The following is a 14,540-nucleotide window of genomic DNA, read 5'->3' as shown; positions in this document are numbered from 1 at the left end:
CAATACCTTGGCTTTGTTGTCCTTAAGCCATTTTTCCACAACTTTGGATGTATGCTTGGGGTCATTGTCCATTTGGAAGACCCATTTGCGACCAAGCTTTAACTTCCTGACCGATGTCTTGAGATGTTGCTTTTAATATATCCACATAATTGTCCTTCCTCACGATGCCATCTATTTTGTGAAGTGCACCAGTCCCTCCTGCAGCAAAGCACCCCCACAACATTATGCTGCCTCTCCCGTGCTTCACGGTTGGGATGGTGTTCTTCGGCTTGCAAGCCTCCCCCTTTTTACTTCAAACATAACGATGGTCATTATGGCCAAACAGTTCTATTTTTGTTTCATCAGACCAGAGGACATTTCTCCGAAAAGTACAATCTTTGTCCTCATGTGCAGTTGCAAACCGTAGTCTGGCCTTTTTTATGGCAGTTTTGGAGCAGTGGCTTCTTCCTTGCTGAGCGGACTTTCAGGTTATGTCGATATAGGACGTGTTTTACTGTGGATATAGATACTTTTTTCCTCCAGCATCTTCCTCCAGCATCTTCACAAGGTCCTTTGCTGTTGTTCTGGGATTGATCTGCACTTTTTGCACCAACGTACGTTAATCTCTAGGAGACAGAACGCTTCTCCTTCCTGAGCGGTTCGACGGCTGCGTGGTCCCATAGTGTTTATACTTGCGTATTATTGTTTGTACAGATGAACGTGGTACCTTCAGGCGTTTGGAAATTGCTCCAACGGATGAACCAGACGTGTGGAGGTCTACAATTTCTAGGTCTTGGCTGATTTATTTTGATTTTCCCATGATGTCAAGCACAGAGGCACTGAGTTTGAAGGTAGGCCTTGAAATACATCAAGGGACACAGGTACACCTCCACAGGACATCATTTTCTGGAATTTTCCAAGCTGTTTAAAGGCACAATCAACTTAGTGTATGTAAACTTCTGACCCACTGGAAATGTGATACAGGGAAATAATCTGTCTAAACAATTGTTGGAAAAATTACTTGTCATGCACAAAGTAGATGTCCTAACCGACTTTCCAAAACTAGTTTGTTAACAAGAAATGTGTGGAGTGGTTGAAAAATGAGTTTTAATGACTCCAACCTAAGTGTATGTAACCTCCGATTTCAACTGTATGTTGTTCTTATGTAGTGTTACATAATGCTTGCAGGTTCCTCCCACTTCTGTTTTGGCCTCATTTTCATTTTTTTCTAAGGTGTTCGACTTGACTAGGAAGGAATTTGAAAGTTGTAATACTATCTGGTTGTATGATTAATCTCCAGCATCTTACATTGGTGTCAAATTGTTATACTTGAACAACTCCAACTGCAATGTATGGGTTTATATAATACCTTTGGTAAATTAGACTCATAAACCCAGTGTATATTTGGAAAACTAGGCCTGTCTTTTTTTCTACCTTTTTACTGGCTTCTCCACATCTTTGGGTAACTTATCCCTTTGCCAACCTATTTCTTACTGGCTTACCTTTTCTGTTTCTTTTTTCCTTCCATTCTTTTTTGCTTCATTCTCTCACTAGGACAAGAGCTCCCCTCTTCTGCCTCCAGACCTGTTAAAAAGTATATCAGATTTTGAGGAGGAGGAAGAGCTGGCCTTTACTAAGCCTCATGGTTTCTACCAGGCCTTGGCTGGCCCTCTTAGTACTGCTCCAGGACGAAATATATTTGTACGTAGTTAATTTCTCTTAATGTAATCCCCCTGGCTTAACCAGCATGTTAAACATCAGGACACGTATTCATAAAGCCTGCTGATCTAGGATCAGTTTTAGAACACAATGAGTAAGATTACATGTACGGGGGGGGGGGACCTGATTCAGGGTCAGTACTCATGAGGCGCTTTATGAATACAGGCCCAGATTCACCTTTACAACTAGTTTTAAGCAGCATTGTCTGGGATGTGAGTAGAATACTTAAGTGGGAGGGATATGGCTCATTTAAATACTGTAAGGCTTATATGTTAAATAAGAGTTCAGAATCTGTACGTGTGTTTTTCCAGGCTAGTGTTTATATGATTGTGTGGTTTTGTTCCTTATTCTATGTTAACAGAAATACACCCAGTACTTCTGAGCAGTCACTGTGCATTTTTGGAGGATTAGGCTAAATGTTGTCTATGCAGAATTCCTGTAAAATGTTGTAGGCATGCCTACATTATCCAAAATGAGAGAAACAGACATTTTGTACTTGATCAGGTTGAACAAACTGTAACTGGGATTACATGTTGTGTAAATTTCAACCCTATCAGTATTAATAGCAAACATACAAACACCTGCAGCGTCGACTTGGGAGACTGTGCTGATGGAATAAATTACATTCATCAGAAGCTATTAGTTAACACATCTGATACTGTAACTGTTTTCCCCAACTCTCTCCTATAGTTGCCAAGTCAGTCAAGAATGGAAAGTGGCTCTGAGGTGATGGGCCAGTCATCTTCTCTCATGCCCTTATCTGGGTTCCCAATTCAGGTCCGTATGTATGCATGGGAAAAGCTCCGTCCTGCCCCTATACTTGTTTTGACTGCTGTTTGTTGAAAATGAAAATGTCTGCAGCATCTCACATGCAGTGGTTTAAGGTCACTCTGAGCCAGATTTGTAGATGAAGTCTCACTGAGCTTCTTTTTAAGTATGTTTGCTCTGAAATACCAGTTGAGTTTTAAATGCCATGTTTAATGTTAACTAAAGGGGTATGTATGACTGGCATTTGATCGTATGACAAAGGCCTAATTTGTGTATTTTTGTTCTTGTTTTAGGAGAGTTCCTATCAAAACAACAGCATTTTCAGCCAGGCCTATGGGAAGAACATGGCTCCCAACCCCAAGCCCGACACTCCCATGCTTCACCAGGAACCTTCTCTCTACTCCCTGTTTGAAGGAACTCCATGGTCCCCATCCCTTCCTGCCAGCTCAGGTACCTGCTGCCGCTCCCCCCCCCCCCCCCCCCCCCCCCCTCACACCAAGCTGTCCATAACATCACAACAGCACCCCTGTTAGTGTTAATTAACACGCTTGGGCCAGTCAAAATTGATAAACTGTTTTAATGGCTTTTTCCCCTAGAAAAGTGAGGCGAGGGGAAAATAAAACATTAAGTGGATAAGGAATAACAGTACTTTACCACATTGTCCTGGGCAGTTTGTACAGGCTCTGGGCAGAATGTGAGCTTCAATAGCTATATTATTCCATGTGAAAACTTACACTGTTTTTCTTAAAAATAATGCAGATGTTAGTGCTATAATCATGAGAAATGAAATACAATGAGAGCTATAACTTTTCTTTATTCCTGATAGAAAATTAAAATAACTCAAAATCAAGAACATCTTCACAAGACACCATAGCTAATGTTGGCTGTGTGCAGTAGATCACCTACTGGGTGTCAACAAACCATGGCGATTCAACATGTAGACTCATCTGGAAATAAAAAATTACCTCCAATGTTCTGTGGTCAGAGGCAATAGCACAATCACCTGCTGCTTTTTACTGTTCAACAGCATGGTCTGCTTTGTGCTTTATTTCATGTTTATTCTGGTCTCTAGCATGTTCATTTATTTTTATTTATTTATTGGAGCTCTCTTAATGAACTGCTTTCCTTCTTGCTTACACACTTGGCTCATTGGCCTGACATGTTGGAATTCTTGTTTGAGCCTCACAACCTCTTTCCCCCTCAAGAACATCTAGACATCCACAATGGACACACATCTGGGAATGACACTGATTGTTGAATAATACTGCGTCTCCACTTGCATTGCACAGGTTAGCCCCTTGAAAGCAACTATCTGCTCATGATATGGATTGTCTTCTTTGAAAATCTTTGAACCACTTGTAAAAAATGTCTCATCCCGAATGCGTTGGATTGCTTTCTGTTCTTTAGACAGCCATACAAGCACCTTGGGTTCTCACATTCAACACAGTTGATGGTTGCTCTCACCTTTGCACTGACCATGGCAGCACTCCTCTTTACATTTTCTATATTTGGTGTCAGAGAAGGAATATCCTTGTCAGTGGTGTCCAGGCTGTACAGATCGTCACATGGCTGGTGCTCACGTTTGTCCACTGTCAATGTTGGATCAGGCACAAACCTTCAGTTCTTAAATTGTTCTTCTGGCAAATGTGGAGGACATCTTGAAATGACTGTCCTGGAATTGCTTGTTGTACTGTTCCTTGTCTAGGCCTTTTCTGCTGAGGTCATGCATCATGTCAACTTCTGTATCAATGATGTTGAATTTTGGCAATTTCTTCCTGTGTTGTGGGCTGATGTACTTCTACGTGTGTTCCTCTCCAGGCGCTCAAACCGACCAATCACAAGAGCTGCAACAGGATGCACACGCTTTTCAAAAGCCTCTCTCAGGTCTGGTTGTTTGGTGGCTCTTTCACTTAGACTTGTCATTGTGCTACTCTTCTTCACGTGCTTCTCATTTGATTCTTCCATCTTCTCCCTGGGGTTAGGGTAGCCAGGGCTGTTCCCTGAAGCCCCAAGTTTAGAAGGGAATTAACTCTCTCGGCAGGCTTGTCCCAGCTGTTTACCTGGTGCTGTTCTACAGGCGATAAGCATGTCAAGATCCAGTTAAACAAACAGGAGTGTGTGGTTCTGTGGTCTGACCCACCATCAGATTGAGTGATCAAGATGGACTTGTTGGGAGAGACATCTGCACTGTAGTTTTCTCCTCTGAGGATGCTGAGATTTTGAACTGTGTGTCGAAAGGGGGCTGGTTGACTGGAAAACCTTGTCATTGACATGAACTAGATGGAGATGCTGGAATGTCTGGGATCAACATGACAAATAGTACAAGTCCACTCGTGGTAATCATGGTCTGCAGCTGCTAGAACTGTCCCACTAACAGGAGCAGTGCTTGGATGTCTGCCTGTTACAGGTCCCTATAGGCTGGCCAGGTTCTCCGACAGGGATGGTTGCCTTATCATCCACACAACATTTCACAGTCCTTCTGCCACATGCAGGCAAACTGCTTAATGTAGTTCCACTGTACTGCAACACACTTTTTCTTGATATCCCTTATCACCCGAGACTGGGCCATGAACTTGAGGTCAAACCTTCCTGTGTACTGGAGAGCAGACACGGACCATGGATTCTTGGGTGTGAACTACAGTCTTTGCCACTGAATTGAGGGGATTTTAGTTTCTGGTGGAAGACGCTTTTCCGCTGTCACACAAGTCTTCAACTGAGATTGCAAAAGGTAAGTACAAGTACTCAACATGTCTGCGATCGCTGACCTGAGCTGTGTATTTGTTAAAATACTTTGGTACTTCTTCCCAAAAGGATTGTGGTTTGCCATTCAGCTTCTTTAAATCCATTATCAGGTCTGGGTCATCACCATCAAGGAGGAACAAGGATACTCTCTCATTAAGTAGGCCCTGTTAACCATTGTTTGCTTATCTCTTGTCTGTCAAACTGATACATTTCTCTCAGGAAGTAGCAGTTAACTTTTGCAGCATGTGCGTATTTGTTCAGGAATGCTTTTTGCATTGCTCTGGTGTGGTATGTTGGTATTTATTTTCTCAGGGTGGAGATGACTGAATCTTGCCTGGTCTGATGAACACAATTGTTGTGCGAGGATACCTTCCATATGAATGTCAGAGTGCCTAGGTAGTTACAACAGGCATACTTAAAAAGTAAAGTCAATGGAAGTTGTCAGTCCATTTCCTTCACTCATGAAGATAGATTACAGAGAGAAGTCCAGTGGGGTGGTTTTGGGGCACTTTCTCCAAAGCTTGCAATAGAGTTGTACTGGGGGCTGACCCATCTGCATGATGCTCTCTGTGTAGCATAAAACATCAGACTCTGGTGTACGTAGGGGTGTGGACTGTTGGTGACTTCTGGTCATTGCTTGATTCACCTTCTCCAAGTGGGATCCATAAGCTGTTATGGACACTTTAAAAAAAATATATATATATATATAAATAAAAAATATTTCACCTTTATTTAACTAGGTAGGCTAGTTGAGAACAAGTTCTCATTTACAACTGCGACCTGGCCAAGATAAAGCAAAGCAGTGCGACAGAAACAACAACTCAGTTACATATGGAATAAACAAGCGTACAGTCTAACACAATAGAAAAAAAGAAAGTCTATATACAGTGTGTGCAAATGTCACGAGGAGGAAAGGCAAGAAATGGGCCATAGTAGCAAAATAATTACAATTTAGTAGATTAACATTGGAGTGATAGATGAGCAGATGATGGTGTGTAAAATAGTGATAATTCTATTTTGTAGATGACATCGCCGAAGTCGAGGATCGGTAGAATAATCAGTTTTACGAGGGTAAGTTTGGCGGCGTGAGTGAAGGAGGCTTTGTTGCGGAATAGAACGCCGATTTGATATTGGATTGGAGATGTTTTGATATGATTCTGGAAGGAGAGTTTACAGTCTAGCCAGGCACCTAGGTATTTGGGGCGGCAGGGTAGCCTAGTGGTTAGAGCGTTAGACTAGTAACCGAAAGGTTGCAAGTTCAAACCCCCGAGCTGACAAGCGGGCGGACGTGGGCAGCGAACGGTTGAAGAGCATGCATTTGGTTTTGCTAGCGTTTTAAGAGCAGTTGGAGGCCACGGAAGGAGTGTTGTATGGCATTGAAGCTCATTTGGAGGTTAGTTAAATGTCCAAAGAAGGGCCAGATGTATACAGAATGGTGTCATCTGCGTAGAGGTGGATCAAAGAATCACCCGCAGCAAGAACTACATCATTGATATATACAGAGAAAAGAGTCGTCCCGAGAATTGAACCCTGTGGTACCCCCATAGAGACAGCCAGACGTCCGGACAATAGGCCTTCCGATTTGACACACTGAACTCTATCTGAGTTCAGTAGTTGCTTCAGTAGAAGTAGTTGGTGAACCAAGCGAGGCAGTCGTTAGAGAAACCAAGGATATTGAGTCTGCCAATAAGAATGTTGTGATTGACAGATTCGAAAGCCTTGGCCAGGTCGGTGAAGACGGCTGCACAGTTCTGTCTTTTATCGATGGCGGTTATGATATCGTTTAGTACCTTGAGCGTGGCTGAGGTGCACTCTTGACCGGCTCGGAAACCGGATTGTACAGCGGAGAAGGTACGCTGAAATTCGAAATGGTCAGTGATCTGTTTATTAACTTGGCTTTCGAAGACTTGGCAGGATAGATAGGCCTGGCAGGATAGATCTAGGTCTATAGCAGTTTGGGTCTAGAGTGTAACCCCCTTTGAAGAGGGGGATAACCGCGGCAGCTTTCCAATCTTTAGGGATCTTGGACAATACAAAAGAGGTTGAACAGGCTGGTAATAGGGGTTGCAACTATGGCAGCGGATTGATTTAGAAGAGAGGGTCCAGATTGTTTAGCCCAGCTGATTTGTGCGTGTCCAGGTTTTGCAGCTCTTTCAGAACATCTGCTATCTGGATTTGGGTCAAGGAGAAGCTGGGGAGGCTCGGGTGAGTAGCTGCGGAGTGGGGGTGGAGCTGTTGGCCGGGGTTGGAGTAGCCAAGAGGAAGGCATGTCCAGCCGTAGAGAGATGCTTATTGAAATTTTAGAATTTCATGGATTTATCGGTGGTGACCGTGTTACCTAGCCTCAGTGCAGTGGGCACCTTGGAGGAGGTGCTCTTGTTCTCCATGGACTTTACAGTGTCCCAAAACTGCTTGAAAAAGCTAGCCTTTGCTTTCCTGACTGACTGCGTGTAGGACATCTGGGTTGGCAGAGTGTGCTAAAGCAGTGAGTAAAACAAACTTAGGGAGGAGGCTTCTGATGTTGACATGCATGAATCCAAGGCTTTTTCGATCACAGAAGTCAACAAATGAGGATGCCCGGGGATTCACAGGGCCTGGGTTTACCTCCACATCACCCGAGGAACAGAGGAGGAGTAGGATGAGGGTACGGCTAAAGGTTATCAAAACTGGTTGTCTAGAGCGTAGGGCACAATGAATCAAAGGAGCAGATTTCTGGGCGTGGTAGAATAGATTCAGGGCATAATGTGCAGACGGGAATGGTGGGGTGCGGGTACAGCGGAGGTAGGCCAAGTGATAAGAGAGGTTGCATCTCTGGACATGCTGGTTATACTGAGTGAGGTCACCGTATGTGTGGGAGGTGGGATAAAGGAGGTCTCAGAGGTATGATGAGTGGAACTAGGGGTTCCATTGTAACTAAAACAATGATAACTAACCTAAACAACAGGTTACAAGGCATATTGACATTTGAGAGAGACATAAAGCGAGGCATAAAGCAATCACAGGTGTTGATTGGGAGAGCTAGCTAAGACAACGGGTAAGACAACAACCGCTAATCGGTTAAGACAACAACAACCGGTAAAATGGCAATGAATGGGCAGAGAGGGTCGGTTATCTACACATAGGGCCTGAGTCCGGGGCTGGGGCCGACAGATGAAAATAATGGAGTAGCGTGATTTAAACTCTCTGGGATCGTTAGGGACGCTAGCGTCCCACCTCGCCAACAGCCAGTGAAATTGCAGGGCGCCAAATTCAAAACAACAAATCTCATAATTAAAATTCCTCAACCATGCAAGTATTTTACACCATTTTAAAGAAACACTTCTCGTTAATCCAACCACCGTGTCCGATTTCAAAAAGGCTTTTCCATGAAAGCAGAACATATCATTATGTTAGGTCAGCAACTTGTCACAGAAAGCATTCAGCCATTTTCCAACCAAAGAGAGGTGTCACAAAAAGCAGAAATATAGATAAAATGAATCACTAACCTTTGACGATCTTCATCAGATGACACTCCCAGGAATCAATGTTACACAATACATATATGTTTTGTTCGATCAAGTTCATTTTTATATCCAAAAACCTCAGTTTACATTAGCACCATGTTCAGAAATGCCTCCAAAACATCCGGAGAAATTGCAGAGAGCCACATCAAACAACAGAAATACTCATCATAAACTTTGATGAAAGATACATGTTTTACATAAAATTTAAGATTAACTTGTGCAGCCGCTGTGTCAGATTTCAAAAAAGCTTTACGGCAAAAGCACAATATTCAATAATCTGAGAACAGGTTCAGCCACAAAAGCAATACAGTTACCCACCAAATTGTGGAATCAACAGAAGTCATAAATAGCATTATAAATCTTCACTTACCTTTGCTGATATTCTTCGGAATGCACTCACAGGACTCCCGCTTCCACAAGAAATTTTAGTTTTGTTTGATTACGTCCATATTTATGTCCAAATACCTCCGTTTTGTTTGCGCGTTTAGTTCACTATTCCAAAGGCACAATGCTCGAGCGCAAAATCCAGACAAAAAGTCAAGAGTTCCATTACAGTTTGTAGAAACATGTCAAACGATGTTTACAATCAAGCCTTAGGGTCTTTTTATAATAAATCTTCAATAATATTCCAACCGGACAATAGCATTACAGAGGAAAAAGAAGGAACGGCGCGCCCGCTTGACCGCGCAGCAAACAACTGATTGGTCTCAGCCTAGTCCACTTGTTGAAACAGCTCTTATTCGACACCCTTCCACAATTGAAGCCTGAAACAACTTTCTAAAGACTGTTGACATCTGCTGGAAGCATTGGGAAGTGCAATCTGGCCCCATAGACACAGCATATTGGATTGGCAATCACTTAAGTGAAACTACAAACACCAGTTTTCCCACTTCCTGGTTGGATTTGTCTCAGGTTTTCGCCTGCCATATGAGTTATGTTATACTCACAGACATCATTAAAACAGTTTTAGAAACTTCAGTGTTTTCTATCCAATACTACTAATATGCATATATTAGCATCTGGGACAGAGTAGCAGGCAATTTACTCTGGGAACCTTATTCATCCAAGCTACTCAATACTGCCCCCCAGCCATAGGAAGTTAATGTGATGTATAGAGTAGACTATTAAAAACCAACATCTAATTCATGACTTTATTGACAAATAATTATAATCATATTAAAATGTTGTATAATAATGAGTTCATTACCTGAATGCATCTCCTATAAGGCGTTAACAAAATGTTCATACAAATATGATTAGGCCTCTCTCTTAGACTCGGCCTTGTAGAAAGGGAGTTAATCAATTTAGGTTTGACAAATTTTATGTAGCACTGGAAATACATAAATCCAGCCATAAAGTATAGCCTATCGTCAAAATAAATTTTTTTGTTTATAACATGCCCAATTAGAAGCGTAAATCTATATAGAGCCAGTTTTACTAAATTCAAGCCCAGTAACTCACCGCATCTTGCTTCAATTGTCTCGTCTGGCTGCCACGAAAAGCCCCCGCCTTGGAGACAGTCAATCCATATCATTGTGGAGCTGCTGATCTGCACGAAGTGTGAGAGTGCCACTGGCGATGTACTTTGCTGGACATGCTAGCTGTTCTCGGTGGCGTATCATCACTTTGTTTCACTGTCCAATCCGAGGCTGTTTGGTCTCTTGCTCATCAACTAGGTAAAGCGTCAAGGGAGAGAGGACAGTGCATTATCAACAAAGCGCTGCATATATTGCCCGAAAAATAACATCTGATTTAAAAAAAATTATAATAATAATTAACGGGTGGTGGAGACAATTAAGGAGGGCCATCCGTTTAAAACAGTAATTAAACTTTCTCTGGCCTTAGCATCTGAGTCAATATTTCAATATAATCTTTATTGAATAACATTTTATAAAGGCAGAAATTCTGTTAGAAATTAAGACATATTTGCATGTAATTATAATTATATTTCTCCATTTCCATAACAGACCACTCTACACCAGCAAGCCAGTCCCCCCATTCTTCCAACCCAAGCAGTTTACCTTCTTCTCCACCCACGCACAACCATGGCTCCATCCCCTTCTCTAACTTCGGCCCCATAGGAACACCCGACAACCGAGACAGGAGGATGGTCGACCGCTGGAAGGTGGAAAAGACGCGTAAGTCAACCTCATGAATCTAAATATATAAATTGTATCCATATACCCCTTATACCCACTGATATATGTAATGAATGTCATGTTTGGTATATCAACTTAGCCTTTTCCAGACATTTTGTGTTATTCTTAAGTCATGGCGTTTTATATAATGAATCTCTGTTTTTGTCAAGTAGCTGTGAGTGGGTTTGGTCTGGACTACCTGCCCTCTGCGTCGTCGTCTTCAGACCACCGAACCCCTGAGAACAGCTGGCACCAGGGGAACACCCCCAGCAGCTCCTGGGCCGCCCAGGAGTTGCCAATGGAAGACTCCTCCACTGTGCTCCTGGACAGTCTGAAGGTACCACACGACACATACATTTCTTACCTTTAGGGTTGCAAAAGTCTGGTAACTTTCCACAAATTTCCAAGTTTTCAAGAAATCCCAGTTTGAGAATTCCTGGATTACAAGATTATTCCCTAATGATTCAAGGGATATTCCAACCAAGACTTCTGGATAACATCTGAATTAAGGGGAAGTTACTGGACTAAAGTCTCCTTTAGTCATTTAGAATTAAGCGACGTCACCTGTTATTGCCACTTATATCACCCCAACTTTATTTTAGGTCCTGTCTAGGGCTGTTGCGGTGACCGTATTACAGCCACACCGACAGTTATGAGTCATGACCGTAGTAAAATTCCATGTGACTGTTGAGTCATGTTAATCTTCCTTTAGGCAGTTTGGACATGCTCTGGTAGTACCCAATTTGCTAATGATCATCAGGTCCTAATGGCCTGGTATACAGGGCTCTATTGTTCCTCCATCAGGTCCTAATGGCCTGGTATACAGGGCTCTATTGTTCCTCCATCAGGTCCTAATGGCCGGGTACTCAATGTTCTATTGTTCCTCCATCAGGTCCTAATAGCCTGGTACTCAGAGCTTTATTGTTCCTCCATCAGGTTCTAATGGTCTGGTACTCAGGGCTCTATTGTCCCTCTAACCAATCTGACGTCAATGCAAATTAATTTGAATATATGGATGTATATATGTCAAACATTTGGATGCCAACTCAACTCAGTTTTTATTTTTACTCTCCTACGTTGTGGAATAATAGGGAAGACATCCAAACTATGAAATAACACATGGAATCACGTAGTAACCAAAAAAGTGTTAAACATATCAAAATATATTTGAGATTATTTAAAGTATGTCCTTTGAAACTATATAAACTAGTGACCCGCAGTGTTTGTCATTTATACCCTGATGAAGACAGCTTGTCTGTCAAAATGTTGGTTATTAGGCTATTCAATTATTGCATCTGAGCTCCTAGTGTGCGGCTCTCCTTTTCTTTTTCAAGATTCTTCAAAGTCGCCACCCTTTGCCTTGATGACAGCTTTGCACACTCTTGGCATTCTCACTACCAGCTTCACCTGGAATGCTTTTCCAACAGACTTGACGGTGTTCCCACATATGCTGAGCACTTGTTGGCTGCTTTTCCTTCACTCCACGGTCCAACTCATCCCAAACCATCTCAATTGGGTTGAGGTCGAGCGATTGTGGAGGCCAGGTCATCTGATGCAGCACTCCATCACTCTCCTTCTTGGTCAAATAGCCCTTACACAGTCTGGAGGTGTGTTTTGTGTCATTGTCCTGTTGAAAAACAAATGAGGATCTCACTAAGCGCAAACCAGATGGGATGGCGTATCGCTGCAGAATGCTGTGGTATCCATGCTGGTTACGTGTGCCTTGAAATTTAAATAAATCACTGACCGTGTCACCAGCAAAGCACCATCACACCACCTCCTCCATGCTTCACAGTGGGAATCACACATGCGGAGATCATCCGTTCACCTACTCTGCATCTTGCAAAAAAACAGCTTTTGGGGGGGTGTAATACAGAAGATAGCCCTATTTGGTAAAAGACCAAGTCTATATTATGGCAAAAAGACAGCCCATCGTTACTTTAAGACATGAAAGTCAGTCAATACGGAAAATTTCAAGAACTTTTAAAGTTTCTTCAAGTGCAGTCACAAACCACCAAGCGCTATAATGAAACTGGCTCTCATGAGGACTCCCACGGGAATGGAAGACCCAGAGTTACCTTTGCTGCAGAGGATAAGTTAATTAGTTACCAGCCTCAGAAATTGCAGCCCAAATAAATACTTCAGAGTTCAAGTAACACACATCTCTAAATCATCTGTTCAGAGGAGACTGTGTGAATCAGGCCTTTATTGAAGAATTGCTGCAGAGAAAACACTACTAAAGACCTCAATGAGAAGAAGAGAATTGCCTGGGCCAGGAAACACAAGTAATGGACATTAGACCGGTGGAAATCGGTCTGATGAGACCAAATTTGAGATTTTTGGTTCCAACCGCTCTGTCTTTGTGAGACACGTGTATTTCCCACCGTAAGGCATGGAGGAGGTGGTGTGGGGGTGCTTTGCTGTTGACACTGTGATTTATTTAGAATTCAAAGCAAACTTAACCAGCATGGCTACGACAGCATGCTGTACCAATATGCCATCCCATCTGGTTTGCGCTTAGTGGGACTATTATTTGTTTTTCAATAGGACAATGACCCATCATACCTCCAGGCGGTGTAAGGGCTATTTGACCAAGAAGGAGAGTGAGGGAGTGCCTGGCCTTCACAATCCCCCAACCTCAACCCAAATGAGATGGTTTGGGATGAGTCAGACTGCAGAGTAAAGGAAAAGCAGCCAACAAGTGCTCAGCATATGTGGGAACTACTTGAGGACTGTTGGAAAAGGATTCCAGGTGAAGCTGGTTGAGAGAGAACCAAGAGTGTGCAAAGCTGTCAAGGCAAAGGGAGGCTATTTGAAGAATCTCAAATATAAAATATATTTGGATGTTTAAAACTTTTTTTTGGTTACTGCATGATTTCATATGGGTAATTTCATAGTTGATGTCTTCACTATTATTCTAGAAAATGGTAAAAAGAAAAACCCTTGAATGAGTAGGTGTTCTAAACACAAAAGTATATCTTTGGTACATAATTGGTCTAGTCTAAATTCAACAAATTCAGAGTTAGCCAACAGTTATAGTGAGTTTGTATTTGATTGTGAATAGCCTAGTAATAGGGCATTTCTTATATTTTCATAATGAGTAGGATGACACATGATCTCTTAGCTACAGAATATCTCACCACCATGCATTTCCATCTCCTCCTCTCTTTCCTTCATTCCTTTCTTTAGATTGCAGAAGGGCTGTTTAATTAAATGTTTTTTTGTTTGTTGTGAAAACATGTTACTGTTGATTTTCCCAAATAAGATTTCATTTGGTTTCTTATATTTAAGCTCTGGGTAGCTGCAGTAACAGGGTTGGAGAACATATGGCATACAGAGTTTGGGTAGAACATCACCTCTTGCACAGTTTAATAAACGGAGTAGCCTACCCGACATGACTGAAAAATGTACCAGCTGGAAAGTGGCCTCCATTCGCTATTCGAGTGCATACAGATGACATGTTTTGCCCCTGTTCCTGCCCATTTAATAATGGGCCATTCTAAATCGAAACAATTTTTGGATATTTGTAAAGATTACTGAATTGAGGATAGTCTGATGGGTGAAAATATGATCACATGATGAGAGAACAGCGTGTGGCGCCTGAGGCAAGGAACAGATCGTAAGCTTTTAGTCTCATCATGTAGCCCATATGTCTTTTGATTTCTAAGGTTTGTATAATTCACAGCTAAAG

The 14,540-nt window shown here is 42.3% G+C and overlaps 1 protein-coding gene across 4 annotated transcripts in view; it reads left to right on the top strand.

Moving 5' to 3' along the window:
• LOC139376066 (nonsense-mediated mRNA decay factor SMG7-like) overlaps positions 1-14,540 on the top strand; it is a 30,707-nt gene that overhangs the window by 12,781 nt on the left and 3,386 nt on the right. For 2 of the 4 annotated variants that reach the window (XM_071118218.1, XM_071118219.1), the window contains exons 19-23: positions 1,534-1,680; positions 2,389-2,475; positions 2,760-2,916; positions 10,679-10,849; positions 11,023-11,186. In XM_071118218.1, the coding sequence (XP_070974319.1) occupies positions 1,534-1,680; positions 2,389-2,475; positions 2,760-2,916; positions 10,679-10,849; positions 11,023-11,186 (726 nt within the window). The remainder of the gene's footprint in view (positions 1-1,533; positions 1,681-2,388; positions 2,476-2,759; positions 2,917-10,678; positions 10,850-11,022; positions 11,187-14,540) is intronic. The other 2 variants (XM_071118220.1, XM_071118221.1) reach the window with 1 other exon arrangement.

The sequence above is a fragment of the Oncorhynchus clarkii genome, chromosome 20 (genome assembly GCF_045791955.1).
Source record: "Oncorhynchus clarkii lewisi isolate Uvic-CL-2024 chromosome 20, UVic_Ocla_1.0, whole genome shotgun sequence".
Classification (NCBI taxonomy): domain Eukaryota; kingdom Metazoa; phylum Chordata; class Actinopteri; order Salmoniformes; family Salmonidae; genus Oncorhynchus; species Oncorhynchus clarkii.
This window is presented reverse-complemented; position numbering and strand designations above follow the sequence as displayed.